Source organism: Furipterus horrens, unplaced genomic scaffold (genome assembly GCF_987537825.1).
Source record: "Furipterus horrens unplaced genomic scaffold, mFurHor1.1.pri manual_scaffold_7, whole genome shotgun sequence".
Lineage (NCBI taxonomy): Eukaryota > Metazoa > Chordata > Mammalia > Chiroptera > Furipteridae > Furipterus > Furipterus horrens.
Window position 1 is genome coordinate 80,395,408 of NW_028327177.1, and position 24,118 is coordinate 80,419,525.

The following is a 24,118-nucleotide window of genomic DNA, read 5'->3' on the forward strand; positions in this document are numbered from 1 at the left end:
AATTTTTACCAGAGCATATCTTTGGAAGATTCCTGGTGAGATATTTGCACTGGAGTCATTGCAAGTTAGCTAGTGCTTGGCAGAGTGGGAACGGCACTGCAGGGAGTCCAGAGTAACATCCATTATGGGATTGGGTAGTGCACTGAGGATCATGTCCTTGTGGAGTGCCATCATCTGTAAAACAGTTCCACTAAATTCACTCTCAAAGCCTAAAACTCTCTTGTATTTTGTTCTCCTACTTGGGAAGCAAAAACCTAGAGTTCACCTTCTAGAATGATGTCTTCATTAACTGAGCCAACAAGCCAAGGAAAAAAAATAAGGTGTCCAATGTAGAGCCTGAACTCAGTGACCTGACCCAGTGATTGAATCCACAATCCAGTTAAATTAGCCATGAGGATGCAGCACCAGGACCTGATACTGTTTCATATTACCTCTGTGCATTCAGCCACATCATCTGACTGACTTCTCTTCATCTCTATTTATTCTTGATACTCATGTAAACCCACTAAAGGATCCCATTACCTTTCTCTTTGAGGAGATCCATTACTCAAGTGTTAGCTTGCCTAGTACCTATAAGGTTACCTCTGTTGCCATGGTCGTAAGTAAAAGAAATTTTCGGTCCTAGAGAAGACTGCAGTTTCAAAAGAACTTTTACACTTCAGGCACGAAATTCTATAGTTCAGTATAAGCCTTAATTAAATTATACCATGTGATTTTTGAGGATCAGGTAAGTAGTCAGTTAACCTTGGCATGAGTATTAGAACTCAAAATAGGTTGCCTTGAATTTCCAGAACAGAGGTTAACTCGAGGATAATGTGGGAGCTGAGGTATATAAAAGAACATGTGGCACTGTCAAATTATGCTTTCTCTCTCTCCCTGGATTTTGATAGGGCCTACCCCTCTGCCCCACCACAGCCCTCCTCCACCAGGATTGTGCTGGGGCCACTCGTGTGGGTGAAAAAGTCCACAAGTGAGTTGTCCCCACTCTGCTGGAGCTGTCTCAGCCTGGTACTTCCATGCTCCAGCTCCACACTTCAGGGTTTTTAATATTTAATGACCCTTCTAAGGTAGAGAATTATTTGGCAGCATCCTTAACAGTATCTGTTTGATGTCTTTTATCTGCTGAACTTCCATTTACTAAATTGAAAAATTGGTGTCTGAGGTATTGTTTGACCCTGACTGGCATGGCTCAGTTGGTTGAGCATCATCCTGCAGGGCAAAGGGTTGCTGATTCCTGGTCAGGGCACATGCCTGGACTGTGGGCCATCCCCAGCTGGGGCGAGAGCCAACGGATTGTTGTTGGCTCTCTTCCTTCATCCTTTCCCCTCTCTAAAAATAAATAAATAAGTAAAATTGTAAGGCATTGTTTGGATGACTCACCTAAGGTTCTGATGAGGCAAAAGGGGTCTTGAGGGGTTGTCAAATATTTTCAATATATTTTATTCAGCTTTTGTTATTTTCATACCCAAAATAATCTACTTTTTCTCTTCTCTAAGATTTTAAGACAAATTTGACTTTAATTTTGAATTTGAGCCTAATTTCAAATTCAGAGATGTTTTAGGATTCCCCATCCTCTCCCTCTTCATTCTGCATGAGTTTCTTTCTTTCTTTTCTTTTTTTTTTTTTTTTTACTTTGAAAGTAAGGAATTTAACCTCTCTAAAATTTAATCTTGTTCAACACCCACCTCACCTGTTGAGTTAACTGTTCCATATTTTTCACCGGATTAAAAACTACTGTCTCTTGCCTGGAAGACAGAGGGAAGTTGATTCCTATCAACAACCTGGCTTCTCTTTGATTGTATAATCTGTTTCTAGAGATTATAGGCGAGCTTTAAATTCAAAGGCTATAGGCCTCTCAGTTTATGAAGCAGAAAACTTTGAAGCAGATCTGCTGCCTCAGGTTTCAGAAGGGACGCATAGGTGTTGGCAAATGAAGTTAGTTTGTGTTCATTTTGTAATGTAAGAGAAAAATGGATAGTTATCACTGCTGACATTGTAATGTCCCTATGTGTCTGGTTTATTTATTTCATTTTATGACTTTAGTTTTGTTTTGTTTTTGAGAACCCCAGTGAAATCAATCACTCAACAACGTGAGAGAAAAGCATAACCCTTCCAGAAAACCTCACAGTGCTAACTGCTTCTGTAAACCCACCAAGTGTGCATTTATTCTGATCTGCTTAAGTGCTCCCCATTGATGTACTCAGGATAACTGGAAAACCATCCAGCCTGGATTCTCAGGTAGAAGGGGAAAAGGAGAGAGGGTAGGGCAATTCCCAGGCCCAAGAGTTCCACATCGTTAAACACTTCAAGTGCTCATTTATACAGGACTTTGGCAAGCGGTGGGTGACATGGAATTGTTTTTATGTGTGTGTATGCTTACAAGCTAGAATATCACCACAGTTTTTAAAAATAGAGATCCTTCTAAACCATGTATTGTTGCATTATATTGAATAATGCAGTGACAGTATTTACATATATCACTATACTTAAAATAAATGAAGGCGCATTTGAGTATTATTGATAGATGCAACCCCCTTCTACACACACTTATGCATCCCAATCAGGCTATTGAAAAAGCATTTCTGTTAACTAAGGCCCAAAACTCCTATTTTATTATAATTTGAGATCTTGGAAGGATGAAAAACTAAAATAATGGAAAAATAACAGAATTTTAGTCTTTGAAGCATCTGCTATAACTCTTTTTAAGACTTTACATTTTATCTATAATGGTACAAATATTAATTCAATAATGTGTTATTGTCACAGAAGTTAATTTATATTTTTAATAGTATTTGCATTGTGTGTATACCAAAATAAGCATGCTATAACACAGGAAGAAAAAAATTCTCAGAAAAACACTGAACTGATCTAAGAAAATAGTCATAGTTTAAAAATGAACTTGTAGAGATATAAATTATTCATTTAGAAATAGTCTGAATTTTCAGCCTCAAAGTCATTCATGTAACTTTTAGAAGTGCTCTCTAAACTCCCACAGCTAATTAACACACACACACACACACACACACAATGAGGCTTCCTCTTAACCCTGCAGGCAGCTCTGCATGCCCCCCTCTCTTTTCTCTCAATGGTATGATCTGCATTTGATCCCACACTGAGGTGCCAAGCTGTGACAGCTTCCCCAACTCCACAGCTATTTGCTACAACAAGGGGCAGCCTGAGTCCACTGATGCTTTCCTTTCCCACCAACAGGGGCAAATTGAAGTAGACAGTGAAACCATCTTCAAGTTAGCTGCGCTGGTTTTACAGGTAAGAACTGACCAACTGCTCCTTTTTTGTTTGTTGCTTTTTGTATACGGTCTGCAAATATGAAACTTTTGCACGGGTCAGTGACTAATGGATTTTTAAGCCAGCTGGTTGTTTGCCAGTGAAAAATGTGAGCCACGCATGTTCGGTCTTAGCATAGTTTGCATGAGCTACAGCGTGAGATTGTATATCTCAAAGGAAAATGAAATTGGGACTGCTCTGAAGGAAGAGTTAAGACCATATTCCTGGAAAGGAGCTCTGGGTTATCTGAATTAACAAGGGAGCAGTTGTTACAAAAGCTGCCGTTGTCATTTAAATTTGGTAACTTTTGTTTATAATTTCTTGAGGTTGAGTTAAAAGCCTTTTAATTCCTTTTTTCCCCCTTTTATTAAATTTATTGGGGTGACACTGGTTAACAAAATTATACGGGTTTGAGGTGCTCGATTCCACAACACATCATCTGTACACTATACTGCGTGTTCACCACCCCAAAGAGCTTTTTAATTTCTAAAAGCACTAGTAACTAAAAAAGTAAGTGTGCCCCATGCTAGTTGTAAAAGAGTAAACAACTAGCATGTGTTGATTTACCTGTGTCGTGGTTTAAAAGGTCTGCTACCGGACTAAAAACTGTGCCACTCCAATAGACAAGCATTTATCACATGGTCTTAGGATAAAAGGAGAAATAATCCTCTGTGCTTTTAAAGATATATTTGCCTCTTCTGTTAAGAATAAGAACTAGCTGATGACTGCTAGCGTTTCCTTATAGACGCCACATTCTTCCTCGCGGTCATAGAGAAAGTATTCCTCAGAACATTTTTCAAAACAAAACAGAACTCAGGGACTTTAAGAGGGGTAAATAATAAAGAGTAAAATTAATTTAGCTTAATTAACAAATACAAATAGATCATCTATTTTTGTTTTTTATTCCAGGAAGCCAAAGGGGATTACACCAGGTAAAGTAGTTTCTTTTCTCATATTACCATGCAAAATAATGCGGGCTGAGTCTTTTGATGCTATTTTAAATAACAATGGATGCAAAATCAAAAGCGAATAGATCCCAAGACTTGAGACTGAGATCTCTTCCCTCTTCAAATAGAGATCTATTCTTTTTGTGACTAAATCCAGCAATGAAGCTTTCTTACAATTTTTCAGTCCCGAGCGACAGTGAATTGTAAGAAGCTCTCAAAGTTCTACTTTCTGTCATCTGTTAACATGATGAAGAAATCTATAAAAAGATTTGGTAGCCTGTGCTGACTTTTTTAAACGTATAATAATCCTGTGTTTGAAGAATTATACCATAAACACAAAAAGATTAACTCTACAGCTGCTTAGTTAAGGGATTAATACAGGCGTTCTCTTTGCAGCTGCCCTGAAGGGGCCTCACCGTCATACACTTGACCTAACAGTTCTATTGTTGCCACCAAATCTCTTGCTCGTCCTATCTGCATAACTGGTCACATCATCACAGTGTTCACATTTATTTGACTTTAGCCTCTGCCTGCTCTATTCTGTCCTTTTAATGCAATAGTTGTAGTTAGAGAAGTAGAAACGGTTCAAGGTGGCAGAGCCTCCTGTTAGCAACAGCCCAAGGGCCAATGACTCACTGCAAGCCTTGCCTCTACCATGTTAATGTTTGACCACTGTAAACTTAACCCATAGATTATTTACATATCAGCTAGTGCACATTCCCAGCCAAGTCTTTGACTAGTGTGTTCCTTAATGGACTGATAACAAACTAATGCCTTCCAAGTTTGAAAACTTGCAGTCCGGAGTAATGTGTCACTTCAGACTCTGAGCACTCCTTGGCTGCCCACTCGCTTTGGTAGAATGACTGAGGCGTGCACTTACCACGTTGTGATCCACTCACTACATCTCCTGTTAGCTCCACTTGTGCTATTATTTTTAATTGTTTTAGGTTAGGAAATATGTTTGTAGAAATCATAAATATCAATAAACACCATTTTATTAATGAAAAGAAAATGTCAGGAGATAAAATGAGGACAATTATAAATAGTTTCTGGGTCATTAACATCAAGAACTGCTCTGTCCCCCTGTTGTTTTTCTTGGAGGAGCCATGTTTTCTAGGAAGATCAGATATGTAAAGAATGCCATCATGTAGGGGGTGAGTCTGAAGATGATTTACAAATGAGGGCTCCAAGGCTCACACTGTGCAGTCTGTGGATGGCTAGCCCTTCATCCCTCACTTTGTCCATCTCTCTGAGCCTCATTTCCTCATCAGGAAAAGGGCACCTACCCCAGAGGAGTGGTGGGGGATCAAATGTATGTAAACGCTGTCCAGAGCAGTATCTGGCTTGCAGCACACCCCCTATACACTTTGGCTATTATTATTAATTATTATAGTATCATTATTGACGTCATCATTATTATCATCCTGTCCAGTCTTTTGGCAACCTCTGAAGAGACTCTTGGGACTAAGGTGGGTCTGGAGAAGCCATGATAACATGTCAGGGGAAAGAATAGAAGAAAAAGGTAGATTACAGAAACTTTCCTTAGAGGAGGAAGAAGTTTTAGAAAAGACATTCCTGTGGTAGTCCAGACCTTTTAGCCCTAGGACTTCAAGGTTAGCAAGTTAGTCTGGCCAAGTCCAAACCAATCCTTTTTTTTTTTTAACTTCTGTTTGTCCCTGGTGGGTACCTGAGTAAATGCAAGCCTGAAGAAATGGGGGACACAGGTTTGAAATTTCTAAATAATGCTGACCAGCAGGAGCATGGGACTGGGAATCAAAAAACAAGGAACATGACCTGAAGTGAGCCATTTGTCCTTTCTGGGCCTTGGTCTCCTTATCTGCAAAATGGGACTTATAGTAATAGTATACTCCCTGTAGGATTGCTATGAGGATTAAATGAATTAAAATTTACAAAGTGCTTAGAATAGTTTCTGCAATTGCCACGTTAATATTCCATGAAATTGATGAACACGATTTATCACTCCCCTGTTGTTTCAGATATGAAGTGTTTCTCATTTTATTGCTAATATGAAAAATGCTGTGGTGAACAACTTTGTGTAGTTAGGATTGTGGTTATCTGTGATTATTTTCTTAAGTGATATTTCTCAGGTGGGAATAAGCAAAGGAAATTTCCTTAAAGGAGGCAAAGTGCTAAAATGAAATGTACTCATCCTTGATACTACTAAATTAAAATTATACATAATTTATAACTCTATCCAGTAACATCTAGTGAATGCCTGAAATGTGTCAGCGCCAGTCTCAGCTCTGAGGATACAGAACTACAGAGGCAGGGTCTTCCTTCCAGGGAACTTGCTTTCTAGCAAGACTACCTAGGGGGCAATTCTAAATCCCATGTTATTGTTTACATGCAGGTGGCTGCAGCTTTTGGCTTTTAGAACTTCATTGAGGTTACTTAGACCTTTAAACACAGGCTAGAAGCGCTCCCCAAATAAATTCCTAGATCAGGGCAATGTGGCTTTTTCAATTAAAACAAATTGAACACCCTGGTCTTAAAGCTGCTCTATTCCACCCACTCCTTGTGAATGTCTCCCTCTTTCTCAAATTTAATATTTGCAAAGCTAAACTCACCAGCATCTCAGTCCCCAGGCCACCTCTTCTTCCAACTGTCTGCCGATGAATAACATCACCATTCTCTTGATGCTCTCCAAGGATTGCCCTTCCATCCTTCCATCCTTCCATCATTTTTGCCCTCTGTCAGCTCCACCCCCTTTTTTTTTTTGTCCTTTTTATCAGAACCCCAGCTTACTCAGACATTTTTCTTCACCCAACCTGACCATAAAAGCGTGTGTGTGTATTGTTCGTTTGAGTGTTTTCTATGACATTATTTAAAGCATCCACCCCTGATTTCATTCAATCTCCATTATAACTGTTATCATCGCCATTTAACAAATTAATAGATGGCAACTGTAGTCCTAAAGAGACTTTGTCCCATGGCCAGTGAGTTTTGGTCCCATTGCACAGCACCCAGCACATAACCCCAGTTAGTTTCCTAAGATATAAACTTGGTATTTGCTGTTGATTCCAACAATCTCTTACAGTTTCTCATTCCAGCCTCCCACACCCTAACCTGTCATTCAAGGCTGTACTTAAACTGCATTGTACATTTTCATTTCCATCCTCTACTGTTCATGCTCCTTGAGATCTGTCTGTACCTCTCCTCTCTTTTCTCCACATACCCTGTGCTACGTTGCCTTTGTGGCTTTGCTCAACTCCCTTTCCCAGAATGCCTTTAAAAACAACAGTCCTCTGGTCCTCATTCTGCTTCCTGCCCTGTTTCCTTAAGAGTATTTTAAGTTAACATTATCATAACCAGTAGGAAACCTCACTCCCTAAAAGTTAATTAAAATAGTGGAGTGGGGACTTCCATTTTCTTGAAATAGTTGACAATCTGAATTTCTAAGTGAGCCCTTAAGCTGCAAAGATAACAAGCTACTGGCATAACACAACACAGACAAACACGGAGAATTCCTGAAAGCTGACTTGGCAAGGAGAAAAGGCTTGATCACTGAGCAGTCACAGATGATTTTGTAAAAGCCAAGCTTTTTTTTCTTTTTTAATTTCTCTCTCTCTCTCTCTCTCTCTCTCTCTCTCTCTCTCTCCTGGAAGGTGGAAGTTACTAAGTAACTATGTGGTTAGGGCACCTCTGCTTATAAGAAAAAGTGAGTGACCACAATTTACATTTCAGTGCTGGGTCAGAATGACAGTATATTGTCACCCAGCCTCAATGGGAAGGGTTAATTCACAAGGTACAGCTGTGCTACCAAATGCAGCTGTTTCCCATGGGAAAAGAGCTTCTCTGGACACCCTGTCAGTAGTTAAAAAGAGAGGGGGAAAATCAAAGACTTTAAAGAACTTCTCACCTAGTCTTTACACCACTACAACATTTGAAGCTCTAGTCTATTTCCAGGGCCTTTAAAATCAGTGACAGCCCTGGCTGGGCAGCTCAGTTGGTGGGAGCATTGGCCTCTGCACCAAAAGGCTATGGGTTAGATCCCCATTTGGGGCGTGTATAGGAGGCTACCAATTGATGTTTCTCTCTCACATATTTCTCTTTCTCTCTCCTTTCCTCTCTATCTAAAAATCAATAAAAACATATCCTCAGATAAGGATTGAAAAACTAATGAGTGACAATATAACAATAGCAGGTACCAGGGGCCGGTTCTGTGCTGAGTATTTCCTCTCAATGAGGAGGCCGTACTGAAGGCAGGAGCTCTAGTACTCAGCTGTGTGGGTTCAAATGCAAACCCAGTCATTTGTTGTATAACTGTGGAATTAAGTTTTTGTCTCAATAAATATTATGTGTTATTATTACTAATATGTTCAATCTTTACACAAACCTGTGACAATAGGCATTGTAAGTGTCCACGTTTTTTAGCTAGGGAATCTGAGCTATGCAACAGTAAATAGCTTGCTGTCCAGGTCACATGGCTGGAGTGCAGGGTCAGGGCTCCAAACCTCATATTCTTTTTTTTTTTTTTTTTTGGTTTTTCAATTACAGTTGTCCCCTTTTCCCCCAATTTCTCTCCCCCACCCAAACCTCATATTCTTGATGCACAGGAACCTCCATTTTTGTATTTCAGCACAAACTTGTAAAAATCATTCCCTTCCTCACTGGCAGAATAAAGAAACCTGACTTAACAAAAATTGAACATTTCTGTCTTATTTCAGGCGAGGGTTTCAATGAATCAGCAAAATATTTTTGTGAAAAACAGTGGCTTTTCTCTTTCTGGGAAATGACTGTGTTAAGAATTGACTTAAAGATACAGACAAGTTTTTTTGCAAATCAGTTTGTTGCATTTGTATTTTATTTTTAGTGATTTGTAAATACTTCTAAGTGTTAAGCTGTTTTTACAAACATTGACTCATTAATTGTCATCTTCACCTTATGAAGTTGGTGTAAGAGTATCCTCACATTACAATTGAGATTAAGAGATTTCATGTGGCATTATACTTATATTACCACATTATGGTTTAACATTTATTTACACATGGCTTGGCCAGATGTTAAGAGTTGTATGTTGAAACAAACAATAAGAAAACAACAACCACTAGGGAACCATGAACAGATAAATGTGGGAAATACCTCATTAAAAATGTAAAAGTTCAAGTTTTTTTCAGTATGTTTCCAATCTGCTCATGTGCACTGTGAATCTCCCAGAAGATACGTAAGCAGTGTTTCCCACACTTAACTGGAATCGTGTTCTATGGACTTCACTTTGTAAGGTGTGATTTACTTATTTTCTGAAATCTCAGTATTGAAATTCCTTTAACAGATAAGCAGTCTGCCTTGACTGGGTTGGCTCAGCTGGTCAGATGTTGTTCTGCAAAGAGAAGGGTTGCCATTTCAATTCCTAGTCAGGGCACATGTCTGGGTTGCAGTTTGGTCCCCAGTCAGGTACAAGAGGCAACCGATTGATGCTTCTGTCTCACATTGATGTTTCTCTTCTTCTCCTTCTCCCTTTTTCCTCTCTCTCTAAGAATAAATATATATATTTTTTAAGATAAGTAGTCAGGGGGAAACTGTTTTTGGACTCCTGGAAGGATTCATTACTCCCTCAATTTTAACTTCATTAACTCTCAGGCAGAGTAAACATCCATCAAGTTCTGAAACTGCTTTTTCTGAAGAGACCTAGGTTTGGAACCATACAATGGGCACTTTTTCATCTGCTCTGAGCATACAATGTTAAGACTGCCCTAAATCATGCATTTGAACCGTCATTTCAGAGCTGATGAACTAAAAAGTGACATACCCATGACAATTCAGGTAGACAAGACCAGGCCTCCAATTCCCAGGTCTCTCCAACTATCTCAGAGGGACTGTTATAACTTACGCTTGTGTAGAGAGGCCTACATGGATCCTTACAGTGCCTGATAGAAGGCAATGAGGGACAGCAGGCAGTGGATTCCACCATGCTCAGTGGTGTTATCAGTGGAGTGGTCCCAAGTCTAATATTAGTCACTTGAGAAGATAGCTTAAGAGTGAGAAGGTCCCAGTCAGGGCACATGACTAGGTTGCATGTCAGGTCCCCAGTTGGGGGTGCAAGTGAGAGGCACCCACACAGTGATGTTTCTCTCCCTCTCTTTCTCCTTTCCCTTCTCTCTAAAAATAAATAAACAACAAAATAAAAATATATAAAATCTTAAAAAAAAAGAAAAAGAGTGAGAAGGCAGGAAATGATCACTGGCTCATCAGTGCCCTTAGAATACCTTCCTTTTTCTCACTGCTCAGCCCCATTCAGTCCCGAAAATTATACAGTTTATAGTGTGCAAGGCACTGGACCAAGCAAGGGCTATGATGGAGACAAACTGAGTGTCCAGTCTTCCTTTTATTACTGAGCCACACTTATTCTAAATCCTTTATAGGCACCATTGGGGAAAGGCATGGGCTCTAGATTCAGAAGTGAGTTTGAGATAAGCTCTTGTCTGCTAGTGGGTGCCCTTGAGTCAGTTTCAAGCCATCTGAACCTAAGTTCCCTTTTCTTTAAGTGGTTTATTGTGAGGATTGAATGAGATAAAGCACATTGTAGGGTGGAGACTCGATACATGGAAGTTTGGTTCCACTGTCCACTGAATCCCAGCTGTTATAACGAGATGTGTTTTTTGTTTTTACCATCTTAGTCATTTTTAAGTGCATAGTTCAGTGGTATTAAGTCGTCGGCAGCCGTCCGTCTCGAGAGACGATGGTGTAGCTTCTTCAGAGTCTATCTGCACCGCCAAGAATGGCTGTGCAGTCCGACTCGGGAGTGACATGGTATCTGTCTCCTCCCATGTTGAATCGACATCTTGCGATGACGCTGAAGCTACAGAGCCTGGGCAGGGTGATATGGAGGGTCTGCTGTTGCCCATGCAGCAGACCCCCCCTCTCTTCGCAGCTGAAGGGTCCAAGGGAAAGACGGAGTCGATACAGCTTGGGTTCAGGTGCGCCGCAGGAGTTGCCGGTGTTGACTACAACGTCAAACCGCCTTAGGGACTCCGGCTCCGGATTTTCTGTCGGGGTTTACTCCCTTAGCCTTTCCCCTGAAGAGGTATGCCGCAAGGCAGCGGAGGTTTTTTGGAGTCAGAGTTTTCCTTCTCTGATGTACCCTGACTGGAAGATCGAACCAGCGACACTTAGCTCGCAGGCCGACGCTCAATCCACTGAGCTAAACCAGCCAGGGCTCTAAACTGGTATAATAGTAAAGAATCCACAAGACCAAAAACTGACATGAACGCTGGAACCCTGAGAGGGAAGCAATTGTTAAGGCTGACTTTTGTCCTGAGGAATTTTGCTTCCATTACGATGGCTACAGAGGTGATGGTGACAAGAGCTTAAGCCTAGGACCGCCCCCCAAAGGGGAATTCTAGTGGGACACACCTTCATGGAATGGTATCCCAAAGGCTACACCCTTGCAAGAATCAAAGAGAAATAAAACCACTGACCTGGTTTGATATTTGCACTTGGTGGGACAAAAAATTCCCCTGAAAATGAATAATCACAAGCTGTCCCTCACACATATGTATTTGGGGGACATATATATTTGGTCCAAATTCATATGGTCTGGGTGGTCCCCAAACTCCAAATGGTGAAATTTAAAGTACGTGGTACCGTAACGTGAGGAACAGAAGCAAAAATAAGCTTCCTCAAGAGGATCATAGTTGCACCCAGACCTTAAAGAATTCCCAGGCAGCCCTGGCTGGAGCGGCTCAGTGGATCGAGCACTGGCCTGCAAACCGAAGTGTTGCCAGCTTGATTGCCAGTCAGGGCACATGCCTGGGTTGAGGGCCAGGTCCCCACTTGGGGGTGTGCAAGAGACAACCACACATTGATGTTTCTCTCCCTCTCTTTCTCCCTCCCTTTCCCTCTCTCTAAAAATAAATAAATAAAATCTTAAAAAAAGAAAGAATTCCCAGGCAAATTTTCAATAGACCCAAAACTCGTAAGAAAATAAGGCACCATGAGTGAAAACTGACAGAAAGAGTACACAGCAGACTCAGGCTCACAAAATCTTTAGAATTCAAAATTATCAGACATGGATTCATATGTTTAATGTTTTAAAGATAAAAAATAACTTGAAAATATGAACAAACAACAGTAGGATATAAGGCTTAAGATTAGACACAGCTGATTAGCAAATCAGATAAGATCTCAAACTGCTATCCAGAAATTAACGTAGAGAAACAAAAACAAAGGACAAAACAGACAAAAAAAAACCGAAAAGAGCTGGGAATATTATGGAGGTTAAGACAGAGAGAGAGGTAACCTGAATCTAATCAGAGCTGCAGAGGAAGAACAAAGAAATATGAAGAAAAGGCAATATTTTCCAACATTTCTGTAAATTTTTCAAAACCATTCATGAGCACCAATCTCTAGATTTAGGAATCACAATAAATCTCAAGTAGGAAGAAAAAAATAAGTTCATAACTATATATATGTCATAGTAAAATTGCAGAACACTAAAGTAAAAGACCTTAGAAGCAGCCAGAAATGCAGATTAACCCACCCAAAACCTAGCAGACTACCTTCTCAATAGCATCAGTGGGAGCCAGAGGAAATGGAGCATTAACTTTGATGTGATAAAATAAGAGACATCTCAGCATCCTACATTCAGTGTAAATATTTTAAAGAATGAAGATTAAATAAAGATTTTTTTTTTTTTGCAAACAAAAACTAAAAAAGCTTACTACTAAAAAACTCTCATTAAATATTTTATAAAAGCTATTCTTTAAGCAGAGGGAAACAAATCCCAGATAAAAGCCTGAGATTCAATTTAAAAATGGTCCATCAAAAACTTAGTAAATGCAAAGGGTTTTAGGAGTTCAGGGAAAAAAAGTCAGCCAAGATATTAATGAGATGTTGGTTAAATCTAAACAAATATTCATTGCATAAGTACATTCACATTATTATGCAACCATCACCACCATCCTCCATAACTTTTCATTTTACAAAACTGAAACTCATGTCCACTAAACAATAACACATCTCTCCTCCTCCCCTGGCCTCTGGCAACCATCATTCTACTTTCTGTCTCTATGAATTTGCCTTCTAGGCACCTCATGTAAGTGAAATCAAACAATACTCATCTTTTTGTGATTGGCTTATTTCATTTAGCATTATGTCCTCAAGGTTAATGCATGTTTTACAGTATATCAGAATTTCCTATATTTTAAAGCTGAATAATATCATTGTATGTTTATACCACATTTTATTTATTCATCCATCCATGGATGGACAGTTCAGTTGCTTCCACTTTTTGGCTTTTAAGAACAATAATGCTATCAACAGGGATATACAAATATCTCTGAGGTCCTGTTTTCAATTCTCTGGGGAAGAGAGATGTATTTTTTAAAAAGAGTCCCTGGCTTCCAGGTAGTTAATTATATTCCACTATTCATTACGGTGGGGGTAGGATTTGGGTATAGGAATATAAGATAGATATCAGGTCATTATTCTAAAAATTGGATCTTGCCTATTAAAATTACTTAAGGAGTTCAGTACTTATGGTCAAAATATTGTTGTAGGTGAATGTTTATTGACATGGAAAGATGATTACCATATATGAAGTGGAAAAAAAAGTATACAATATATTCAAACACATGATACATATATAAAAACTGGTCTGCTGTGGCCTCTAATATTTTTTCTTCATTCAGTCCCATATATGTATTCTCAATATATGCATACCTTTTATTTATTTATACAATTATGTACACATAGAACTATACCAACATGGTATACATATTTAAATATTAACAAAAGATGTGTGCAGTGTTGCCTTGGGTCCAGTCTTCCTTCACCTTCAGACTAGTTAACTTATAGCATGGATACATATTCTTACTTCTCCTACAGGAAACTGCAGAGGCAGGCTCTGCCATGCCAGGGGAGGTCTGAAGGTTTCCTGCTTTGCTGCCTACAACTGGGTCAAAAAGTCCACCCAATTCTGTGGAAAGACTGAGTCATTCAATTGTGGTCTCAGGCTGCATTGTCCAATTCAGATTTACCGTAATAAAACTGGTATGTTGATTTCTATCTAGGGAGAAAAAAACCTCACAAAAGAGTAAACATGTCAAAATGAATGAGGTAGAGTAACATGGTCAAAGAAATGGATAAAAATAAATATTATTTGAAGTTCCAATATTTTCTTTCTGCACAGCTGCAGACCTCTCCACCATAAAGGCTGCAGGAGAGTAGATTCAGAAGATGGCAAAGCTGAGTTTAGTTCCAGTTTCCACTTCTCACTGGAGAACAATAGTAGCTAAATTACTGACCATCTCTAAGCCTATTTCCTCATATAAATAGAAATAATTACAGTTCTTTTTTATTTTTCATTGCTGAAGTATGATTGACATATAACATTATGTTAGTTTCAGGTGTACAACATAATGATTCGCTATTTGTATATATTGCAATATGTTCATCAAAATAAATCTAGTGAAAATCCATCACCACATATAGTTACACATTTGTTTTCTGTGATGAGAACATTTAAGATCTATTCCCTTAACAACTTTCAAATATGCAGCACAGCATTCTAGTGCTTGCACACTGGTTTATAGTAGGGGAAGAAAAAAATGAAACTATTGTCATTGCTGTCATGACTAACAGTTGACTTAGGGTGGTAGGAATAGAAATGTTTACAACTTTTCTCCTTTGTGTGTCGCTGTGTTTTCATTTAACAACAATGAAAATGTAGTGCTTTTGTGAGAAATGTTTTATATTATTTTGTTGTTTTTTAAACTCAGAGCTTAGCACAGTGACTTACTCTCACACAGAAATCCTCTTTCAAAATGAATGTAACAGTTGTGGAATACTACTCACTTTGCCTGACAGAAATTTCCAAACCTTTTCCTGCCCCTAAGAGCAGTGAACTTTGTGGAGGCTCTGTCCACAGCCTGCTGCCTCCTGGAGGCCTGTGTCCCTCTGTAAACAGCTCACTCAGTTCTGGGCACAGGCACCAGAGGCTGGACAGGCAGAAAGGAAGCAACTAAGACAGTGGAAACTTACCAGATATAATAAACTGTGGGCAGGGCTGACTGCATGGGGTGTGACCTGCGCACAGGATGCCTGGCTCACAATGGCCCTTGTTTGGTTTGAAGCTTCTCTGTCACCAAATCTTAATGATTTTTTAAGAAGGGGCTCTGCGTTTTCTTTTTTTCACTGGGCCTTGAAAATTGTGTGGTGGATCCTGGCTGTAGAAAACAGTAAGGCATTGAGAAGGCCTGGATGTTAAATGGATCATTAAAAGGAGAGATCCTTCTGTAGGTGTCTTACCAGGAGCTCCACAAAGAAAGGTGGAAGGAACCACACACACAGAATACTACAAAGAAGCTTTTTTACATATATGTCTGGGAACCTCTTAGCCCTTTCTAATTCCTGTATGCATGATCTCCTAGGTCTGAAACATGGGGAGTAACATATCCTCTACCTGTTAATGAAAATCAAGAAAGAAAAATGCATACGAAGGAGTTAGAACAGTGCCTAGCACATGGAATACTCATTTTTAAAAGTTTCCTCAATGTTCAGTCCCTCAAACCTTGTATCAACTCTATGAGCTAGGCAGTATTATTATCCTTATTTTACAGATAAGGAAACTGAGGCCCAGAGAAGTTGAGTGATTGCCTAAGTCACACAGCTGCTAAGATGTGGAGCTGAGATTCGAACCAGGACATCTGATGGCAGAGCTCATATTCTTGCTTCACCATTATGCACACTGCTTGTATGGTTATCCACTAGGTGCCAGGTACTCTTCATTCTTTATACATTTTCTCCTTAAATTGTACCTGTTGAGATGCTCATTGTACAGATTTGGAGACTGAGGGCTGGCAATCAAGGGTACAAATCTGCTCCACATGTTGTCATCAAAATTATGACAGACATTATCCAAGACATTAATCTGGAGGACCTGTGGTTGGCAGGGGGCGGCAGGGGAGCTACAAGGACTCCATGATCATAACTGTCCCTCCCCCTAACTTCCTCTTCCCCTCTGAAAGAGAACTACCATCTTCTTTGTCTTAGAACTAGCATGTGACTTGCTAAGTCTCCATATACTAGACTGCAATACTTTCTTTTTCCCCCCAAAAAATCCTTTTTCCTGAGGGAACACGTGGTCAGCTTGTAACAGAACCCTTGGGCTGCTCCGATTGAAACAGAACCCACGAGCTGTTTAGTTAGGGGCCCCATTGCCCGCTGCCAGAATTATAACTGAATACCAGTTTGGTGAAAAGAAAAAGAATTGTTTATTTACGCATAGTCCTGCCTCCCCCTCCCAGACCTGGCCAGTCTTAGGAAAGTCAGAAACACCGTTTCCCTACTTCCTAGGCACAGTTCAGCTTTACCAGTAGCTGCCAATCACTCAGTTCTGATTGGGGAGGTCCTTTCTGTGCTGTGGTGCCCTCCAGCTCTCAATGCAGGACCGCCTGGATTCTCAGCCTCCTTGCAAACTGCCTTCTTCCTGTAAACCGCGTGGATCTCCTCTCCTTCTCAAAACCGCCTGGCGAGAGCTTCTTCTTAAAGCAGCCTGGAGACCCCTTCTCCAAGCCACATGGAGGGAGCCCACAAGAGCCAGAGAGTGAGGGCGTGAGAGCCAGAGAGAGAGCCTCGTAGAGCCAGAGCCAGCCCCAAAATGTCCACAGCTCCTCTCTTCCTCCCTGCCTCCTCTCTCTCCCTCCGTCCTCCCATGCAGTGGGTGTTGCAACAGTCCTGACCATTCACAGAACCCTGCGCAATTACGCTCTGTCTGCTTCCGTACCAGCCCACAGTCCAAGATCCCTCCCATCTTCCTGAGTCTTGAAAGTAAAGCGGATCTTTGCAACAATGTTTCCAGTCACTAGCTCCAGGCATGCAAGGGCATCCTGAAAGCTGCTTCCTGCTCCCTATCTCCCAGCCACAAACTCTGGGGTTTGTTTTTGGACTCCCCTGTTTCTGTAACAAGCTTTTGTTTATTTTCGACATTGTGAAATTAGATTTGAATCCACATCATCTGAATTTCCACTCTGTCTTTCTGTTGATAGATAATTCCTCAACAGTGAATCCAAAATGTGTTTTATGGTATTAGTGGACTGGGTTGACAATGCCGATGAAGTTAGACTTGGGGGAACTTCTGGACCCAAATGCCAGGCAATTCTGATAGCTTGTTTCTGGCAGTAATGAAATGTCCTCTGCACTAACTCAGACCCTGGAATTCCACCTGTTCTAATCCCGACTCAACCCTGAGCAGCTGTGTGGACTTCTGCAAGTCTCATCTCTTCTTTAAGTCCTAGTTTTTCCCTCTGTAAAATGGGGGTGGTAAGCTTACCTGTGGAAAGGATTGTTGTGAGCATTATGTAAAGTAGCCCATGTCACATGCTTAGTTCAGTGTCTAGTACATTGTAAGTATTCCAAAGTGTGATATCTTTACACAGCTGCTAACAGCACAGTGAGAATCAGTCCTGTTCAGGAAGTGACTTTCCTCTCCAGGTGTGAAGTGGGCCATTATGCCCATCACTGTGATTTAGTATCAAAATGAAACTCAAGTTTATCTGGGTTTTTCAGATAGCAGCTGGCTACAACATTCGCATGTTTGGTGTTTGGTATGAATAGAAGCTAACATGACATGCACACTATCCAGAGTCTACCCATGCTAAGGGATGGCATTTGGGGATGATGTCTATATCCCCTCACTGATACACATTTGGTGCCTTTGGTTTGGTTCCAGAAACATGAAGTGAGAACATAAAGCGTATTCAGCCTTATTATCTGTGTTCAAACAGCTGATGTGGTTAATCTAGTTTTTGTGTGTTCAGGAAGGACATACTGAGTCACACATACAGGAAGAAGGAATAAAGCTTTGGGGCTATAAGTTGACCATAAATAATTCTCATTTGTCTAGTAGGAGATTTCCCAGGGGAGGAATAGATTTCTTTGTCTTTACATTCTTCTGTAGGAAAACATTGTCTGATTGTTTTTCTTCCATGTGCCTTTTTTTCTAACTCTAGATTTGCATGAGAGGAAATTTCTTTTAATTGTGGTAAAATATACATAACATAAAATTTACCATCTTAATAATTTTTGAGTGTATAGTTCAGTAGTATGAAATATATTCACATTGTTGTGTTACCAATCTCCAGAGCTCTTCATCTTACAAAACTGAAACTATACCCACTAAACAATTCCTCCATTTCCCTTTTCCCTTAGTTCCTGACAACCACCATTCTGCTTTCTGTCTCTATAAATTTGTAAAATATTTTTTATTTTAAATAGTTACAGATTTTCATTTTAATCTGCTTCTCAGAGCAAGTCATTCCTCTAAGAGTTGAAAGTTCAAAGTAGACACAATCGGAAGCCTCAGCGAGCTGGATAATGTTTACAAAAGTCTCTCATCACATTTTTATTATTATTATATATTCTTTAGACTTAAAAAAGAAATAGTTTAACACTTGATCCCTATCAAGCACGCCAATGGACAGAGTAATTTGTCCTCTATTACCGGCTAGGCCACAGACAAAAATTTAACAGCAAAGGAATTCTAGCTGAGAGGATGCTCTGTTTCCCAGAACACAAGCAGTTTTCTTGCATCTTTGGGAGAGTGCTGAGATAAGAAGGGGCTGACAGAGTCCATGGTTTTGTCCTGTTATCAGGAAAACAAATGTCAAGGCCGGACTTTCCCAGTGACTGTGGTTCTCTGTCGAATAAACCCTAAAACCGCTTACTACTTTGAACTTGGCAGTAGTTTTCAAAGTTCTTTTCCCTTGTGAGTCATTACGAACCCTTAGGGTTGTCAGATTTGGCAAATAACAATATAGAATGCCCACTTAAATTTGAATCTCATATAAACACTGAAATATTTTTATAGTATAGACATGTTCTAAATATTTAAACTGGCATCTTTAACCTAGATCACCCACTCTACCCACTGCGTATTCATAATGGTAATAATCCACACTTAGCCGGGTCTGAGAGTGGTAGGAATACAATGTTTGAAAAAATCTTTTTATGATAAGGAAACCAAGGCTCACAATGATTAGTTTATCTATGACCACAAAATTCCTTCGAACATGGAGACATGGGACTGAATCCAGTTCTAAGACCAAAACATATTACTGCAAATTACAGTTCTTGGGCCAGCTGGTAGGTGGGTCTGTTGATTTGTTTCAGTAGTCTGCATTTAAATCCTGGCTGCCCACAGCTGCAGTGGGGCAGTAGACGGCTCTGTAAAGCTCAGTTTCCTTATCTGTAAATTAGAAGTGGCACCTATGTCAAAGTTTGCTGTATGATTAAACAAATTCCTATAAGTAAAATGGTGAGCACTTTTCTGCCACACCACACTTGCCCAGGACAGTCCCCATCCAAGCCACCGGGGTTTCTTTCATTGTCCTGTGAAGAGGCTGAGAGGTCTGAGGGAGCTGGAAACCAGAGGCAGCCTAGAAATGGTCACACCTGGACCTACCTCAGTGAAGGAGTTTCATTTTGTGAAGATGAAGGGGGAGTCCCATTCCCAGAAGCAGCGGAGCACCCCTAGCTTCAGCAGAGGCTGGGAGAATGGCTTATGTAATATTTTAGTTATCACTGTCCACACTGTGGTTGACTACAACCTGATTTGACTAGAGACATGATCAAGAATATTTAAAAGAGATGGGAAGGGGCGAGGTGGATCCCAGCCAGCCAGCCAGCCAGCCAGCCAGCCAGCTTTTCCCAGCCCCGCCCCTCCTTCACTCGCCTCCACACCCAGCTTTCCGATCCTCTCCACTCTTTCTCCTTTCCTCTGTCCCAGGACCAGCCCCCAGCTGCTGCCTCTTGGCTTTAGGGCCTTTGGTAAGAGCTCACACAACAGTGGGGAAGTCCCCCAACTGCAAACTCAGCACTTCACCAGCTGGCTGTGGTTTGGTTTGGAAGGGCAGAAAGTGAGGAGGCACTTCATTTCACTGTTATGAAATTACCTCGGTCGGTAAGCAGTTTTTCTATGTGAGTGCTTGCAATAATCGGTAATGACATTAGATGTGGAGTGATTTGAGCCCCAGGTCTCTGACAACTGGTTTCCTGTTCTCCCTCTGGTCTCAGGCCTGGGAATCCTGGAACAGGTGCCTCATCGGGGGGGAGAGATCTTCCAATGAATTTTTTGAGTCAATATAAAAAGTCGGGCATCAGGAATACCTGTGTGTTTTAAGGTATCTGTTGGGGGGGCTGGGCTTCTTACCTGAAGTGGCACACAGGTGAGTTTGGATGCCTTGAATTACAGTTGTGCTGAAAATGGTTGGGGTCTGATTTTGTAGCTCTTTTTAGAAAAAAATTTTTAACTAAATTTGGTATCTTTGCTATTAGGGGACAACTATAGACTGTGTTTTGGTTTGGTTCAAGAAACACTAAGTTATATATATCGGTCTTGTTATCTGTGTTCATATCTCTTATGTAGTTTAATCCAGTTTTTGGCTAATTCAAATTAACATAGCATTTAAAAGCTGCCCATCCTCACCCAAGATATAAACACTGTAGTAAAATTCATCAGTGGCCACTATAATTATAAGTGCTGAAGCCCCAAGTTAAGCTGAGGAAGTCTTCCCTTCCTCCCCATTTCTATTCCCTATTTTAGGAATTCTGTAGGAGTGAGACAAAATTACATAAAGCACAGGTTTGGAGTCACATCTACTTTCTTGCTGTATGAGTTTAAATTAACTCTCTTAATCTGTGAAATGGAGATGCTGGTGAGGATAGCATAATATGCCCACCCTCTGCCACCCAGTAATGCCCAGGGAGTGTGAGCTGTTGTTCGAAGCCACTTATTTCAGGGATTGAATGACTGTACTCACTTTGCATCACTGCTGGTCATCCTCCGAGAGTCTCCTGGGCTATGAGCCTCCTTGACTTTCTTTCCTGTTTTAAATTGTTGATTACTCTCTCTTTCTTGAAAATCTCCCAGTATTTTATGATATGTTTATTCAGTTATTCTATTGCAGTGGCTCTCAGCCACTTGTTAAACAGATTGCTGGATCCCACCTTCAGCCCTTCTGATTCTGTAGGTCTGGGATAAGGCCCCAAAATTTGCATTTTTAACAAGTTCTCAGATAATACTGATGCTGTTGGTCAAGGGATTGTGGTAACAGTTGGCCCTTGAACAATGTCAACGTTAGGGGCTTTGACTTGAACTCCTGTGTAGTCAAAAGTTCGAGTATAACTTTTGACTCCCCAGAAACTGAACTGCCCTCAGTATCTGTGAGAGATTAGTTCCAAGACATCCCCCCACTGCAGATATCCAAATATGTGGCTGCTCAAGTCCCCTATGTAAAATGGCATAGAACAGTTCTTACAGTCAGCCTTCCATATCCACAGACTCCTAACTGCAAAACAAAAACAGTACAAGTATTTATTTTTTAAAAATTCTGCATATATATGGACATACGCAGTTCAAACTGTGTTGTTCAGGGTCAACTGTACTGTGTTTTCTTATTCTTGTTACCGTTAATATCCCTATACGTAGGAATTCGTAGAGAGAAATTTATTGTTAACACTCCATAGTTATTAAGTAAGGAGATAATAAATGAGAATTATTATTGAAGGCCAAATTCCCAGATAACTAAGAGAAATGTGATTTTTTTTTAATTAAAAAAGGGTGATGTAAAGGCAGTCTGGCCAGTGAAAAACTCCTCTAAGTAAACTGATAACACACCTTAAACTGCTAGAGCTGTTGATCAATGCTGGTAGCTTAGTCGAGGAAATTGGTGTTGATACACGGAAACAAGATCCTTCTAATAATGACATGTTTAAGCAAGCTGCCATCCTCAAGTGCTGCGTTACCAGATAAGTTAGCAGCTGCTACACCATTTCACAGACATGAAATACACTGTCACTAACTGTTATGATCATTACCTTGTCCCACTCCTTCAGGATCACACAGTACTTTGATGGTCAGCTCAGGTTTCTCCCAAGCATCGGTAAGGAAGTGGTTTATCACCAGGGCCTGTACAAGGCAACACTGGAGACTGACAGATGTCTCTGATTAGCACAATTCCTAATGAGAGGAAATCTTTAGTTTGTATGGGACACAGCATTAAGTAAGGCTCCCAGCTGTGACAACTTGCCCAAGTTCTTGGACACCGCTACTCATAAACGTTCATTTAATTTCTGATGATATTTAGGCTGCAGATTAGACTTTATCTTGAGTGTTCAGACAGGCAGTATAACGTTTTTACGTTTGCATGTGCCTTTTTATGAAATATGGATTTTGAGCTATATGTGAATGAAAGAAGACTGCAGTCCCAAGTTACATTTTAGTTTATATTTTTTACCTTTTCCGCTTTTTTCTTTTTTTTCTTTTCTATTTAATTTCTTTTTTATTGTCAAGTTACATTTTAAATGGCTCAGTTTATTTCTACACAAAGTCCCTACAGACATTTACATTGAGTCATTACATTTAATACACACTTTTTAGGCACCTTTGCTTTTGGGTTTCTGATAAGGGAGATCTTTAACTTTGAAAAGAAAAGGGAAGTTTGGGGCTTAGGCCTTCTTTCAAACCATCTAAAAAACTTCAGGATGCCCCACAGCAAGCAGAGCCAGGGTACCATCTTCTAGGGAACTCAGTGATTCCTTTGCTCTAGGAAGGCTAGTACCCACAGTTTGCTCATTGCCCACAGTCTCTTGCCCTTCAGCCTCAGAATGGCAGGTGGCTGATTACCACTGGGAGCAAGTTCCTAGTGAGCCACTAACAGGTGCACACATTTGCTGTTGGTGGCTGTTGCCTCACAAGTGCTCCAGCGCACAAAAGGGGTGGCCTCGGTTTTGCCAACTATGTGGCTTCCCCAAAAATAAGTGAGGTTAGCACATTCCTACAGGATTTTTGAGGTCGGTGAAGAACAACAGGCCATGAAAGAGGGCTTGGAAATGAATGCCAAGAGGAATCATTGCCTGAAACATTGTTGCAGTGGCTAAATGGTGGGTCGTGGGCAGCTTCCTTCTGGAAAGTAACAGGAATCTGGAATACCTAAAGGAGAGGATGAGCCTAATCAGAAAAAACACAAGCCATGTTCTTCATTGTGACATCTGAAATCCTGCTGAAGTTATGCAGAAAAGCAATTGCTGGTTTCATTTCTGAGAAGTAGCAAGTCTTTGATTTGTAGGTATTCTCTCTGGCTAGGACCTGAAGAATCAGTGCCTTTTGGCAATTCTGGTCAAGTGCATCTTTAAAATAACACTTCCATTTGCCATTAAGGTCAAGACTGTCCAGACTGTATGAGTACATTTACTGCTGGGGAAAGGCAGAGACATCCCCATCTGGCAGATAACCTCGTGGCTGCTTTCAGGTCCTTCTTCTAGATCCTGAGTCACATAAGCCCAGCCCCGTTCCTGCCCCTGGGGGCTCAGTGGATCCACGAGGCCTGAGGCTCCAGGCAAATTCCCCAGCCACGGTTCTTCCAAGGTTGAATAAATAAACACGCAGATACTGTCCTCTACTCAAACGTGAAACCCTGCATGGTCCTGAACCCTGAAAATGGCTGGGATTAATTTAGAATAATATGCCACTGTTTCTAACACACTGGTGGTTAAATTTTTTGGTTAGTAAGCCCTAGCCTCCTGCACAGGCTGCTTCTCTGCACCCTCACTGCCCCCACCAACCAGATGCAATCCAGTTTTCCATGTGAATTTTGTCTTACGGAAGAATGCATAAAACTTGTATACAGGTTTTAAGGAACAAATTAGAAAATGCATGACCACATAAGCACACCCAGTGAGGAATGTTGCCAAGAGCTCACCCCCTTCATTATGTACAATACCCACTCATACTCCACCCACCCACAATAAAATCCTCTCCCAAGAGGTACTCTGACTTTGGTACATATTTTCTTGTTTTGCTTTATACTTTTATCACTTCTATATGATTCTCTCCAGTTTCATTTTACTTGTTTTGAAACTTTTATATA

The 24,118-nt window shown here is 40.5% G+C and overlaps 1 protein-coding gene across 3 annotated transcripts in view; it reads left to right on the forward strand.

The window, feature by feature from the left end:
• FRMD4B (FERM domain containing 4B) overlaps positions 1–24,118 on the forward strand; it is a 142,443-nt gene that overhangs the window by 67,594 nt on the left and 50,731 nt on the right. For 2 of the 3 annotated variants that reach the window (XM_090283847.1, XM_090283848.1), the window contains exons 5-6: positions 3,211–3,267; positions 4,195–4,217. In XM_090283847.1, the coding sequence (XP_090139973.1) occupies positions 3,211–3,267; positions 4,195–4,217 (80 nt within the window). Of the gene's footprint in view, positions 1–3,210; positions 3,268–4,194; positions 4,218–15,824; positions 15,970–24,118 lie in introns of those variants that run through there. The other variant, XM_090283849.1, reaches the window with a different exon arrangement.